Source organism: Arabidopsis lyrata (assembly GCF_000004255.2).
Source record: "Arabidopsis lyrata subsp. lyrata unplaced genomic scaffold ARALYscaffold_380, whole genome shotgun sequence".
Lineage (NCBI taxonomy): Eukaryota > Viridiplantae > Streptophyta > Magnoliopsida > Brassicales > Brassicaceae > Arabidopsis > Arabidopsis lyrata.
In genome coordinates this window covers 1-962 of record NW_003302286.1, presented here as the reverse complement: position 1 = coordinate 962, position 962 = coordinate 1, and the positions used below count along the sequence as shown (strand labels likewise).

The following is a 962-nucleotide window of genomic DNA, read 5'->3' as shown; positions in this document are numbered from 1 at the left end:
CTCTTCCTCAAAATCCTACCCAATATAAACAGAGCCGTACAACAAACACTCGATATCTCTTATCATAAACTCGTGTCTCCATCCAACAAAACTAGAGAGATTCAGACGAAATCTCTTCGTAAGAATGGTTAGTGACGTTAAGATTTAATACTCTCTGGTTTCTATCTCTTTCATATAATATCTGAAATTGTTTTAAATTTGTTCTTCTTGTGTAATGAATTGGGTTTTTGGTATGCAGGCAAGTGAAACAGAGAACATCAAGTATGAAGAGGTTTGTCGTTTGTGTTCTGTTTTTTCATATAGATAGAGAAATCTGGTTTTTGATTGGTGGTTATTTATTTATTTATGTATATGCAGAGTTTCATCAAGAACACTCGAGGAATGAAACTGTTCACGTGTAAATGGGTACCAGCAAATCAAGAGCCAAAGGCTTTAGTCTTCATTTGCCATGGTTATGCAATGGAATGTAGCATCACCATGAACAGTTGAGATTGTTCAGCCCAATTAAAGATTTCTTTGTATATTGTTGTATTCATCAAAAGCTTTGTTAACAATGTTTGAAATTAATATATGATTGGATTAGGTACTGCAAGGAGGCTTGTGAAAGCAGGATTTGCGGTATATGGAATTGATTACGAAGGACATGGAAAATCTGATGGGCTTAGTGCTTATGTCCCAAACTTTGACCATCTCGTTGATGATGTCTCTACTCACTACACAAGCATTTGCGGTAATGTTGACTTTTTTGTTGGGGTAAAAGTGTAATATTGACTTTTGAAACCTAGTCTATCTTTTGAAGACTCTGTCAAAACCGCTTTTTTATTTACCACATCCTCAAAATTTTGACTAATTAAAGAATAATTCAACAAATCCTACTAAGAAAATTATGTTTTGGAAATGATCTATCATCATGATGCTTTTTTTTATGGAAGCAACCCATACATAATTGAGTTTCTTTTTGT

General features: G+C 33.9%; 1 protein-coding gene across 1 annotated transcript; it reads left to right on the top strand.

Annotated features, from left to right (window-relative positions):
- On the top strand, positions 1 to 824 carry LOC9298599 (caffeoylshikimate esterase). The gene is made up of 4 exons (XM_002862475.2): positions 1 to 127; positions 239 to 271; positions 358 to 484; positions 584 to 824. Exons 1-4 carry the CDS (start codon positions 125 to 127, stop codon positions 763 to 765), a joined length of 345 nt encoding a protein of 114 aa, XP_002862521.1. The 5' UTR covers positions 1 to 124; the 3' UTR covers positions 766 to 824.
- Positions 825 to 962: the final 138 nt, after the last annotated feature.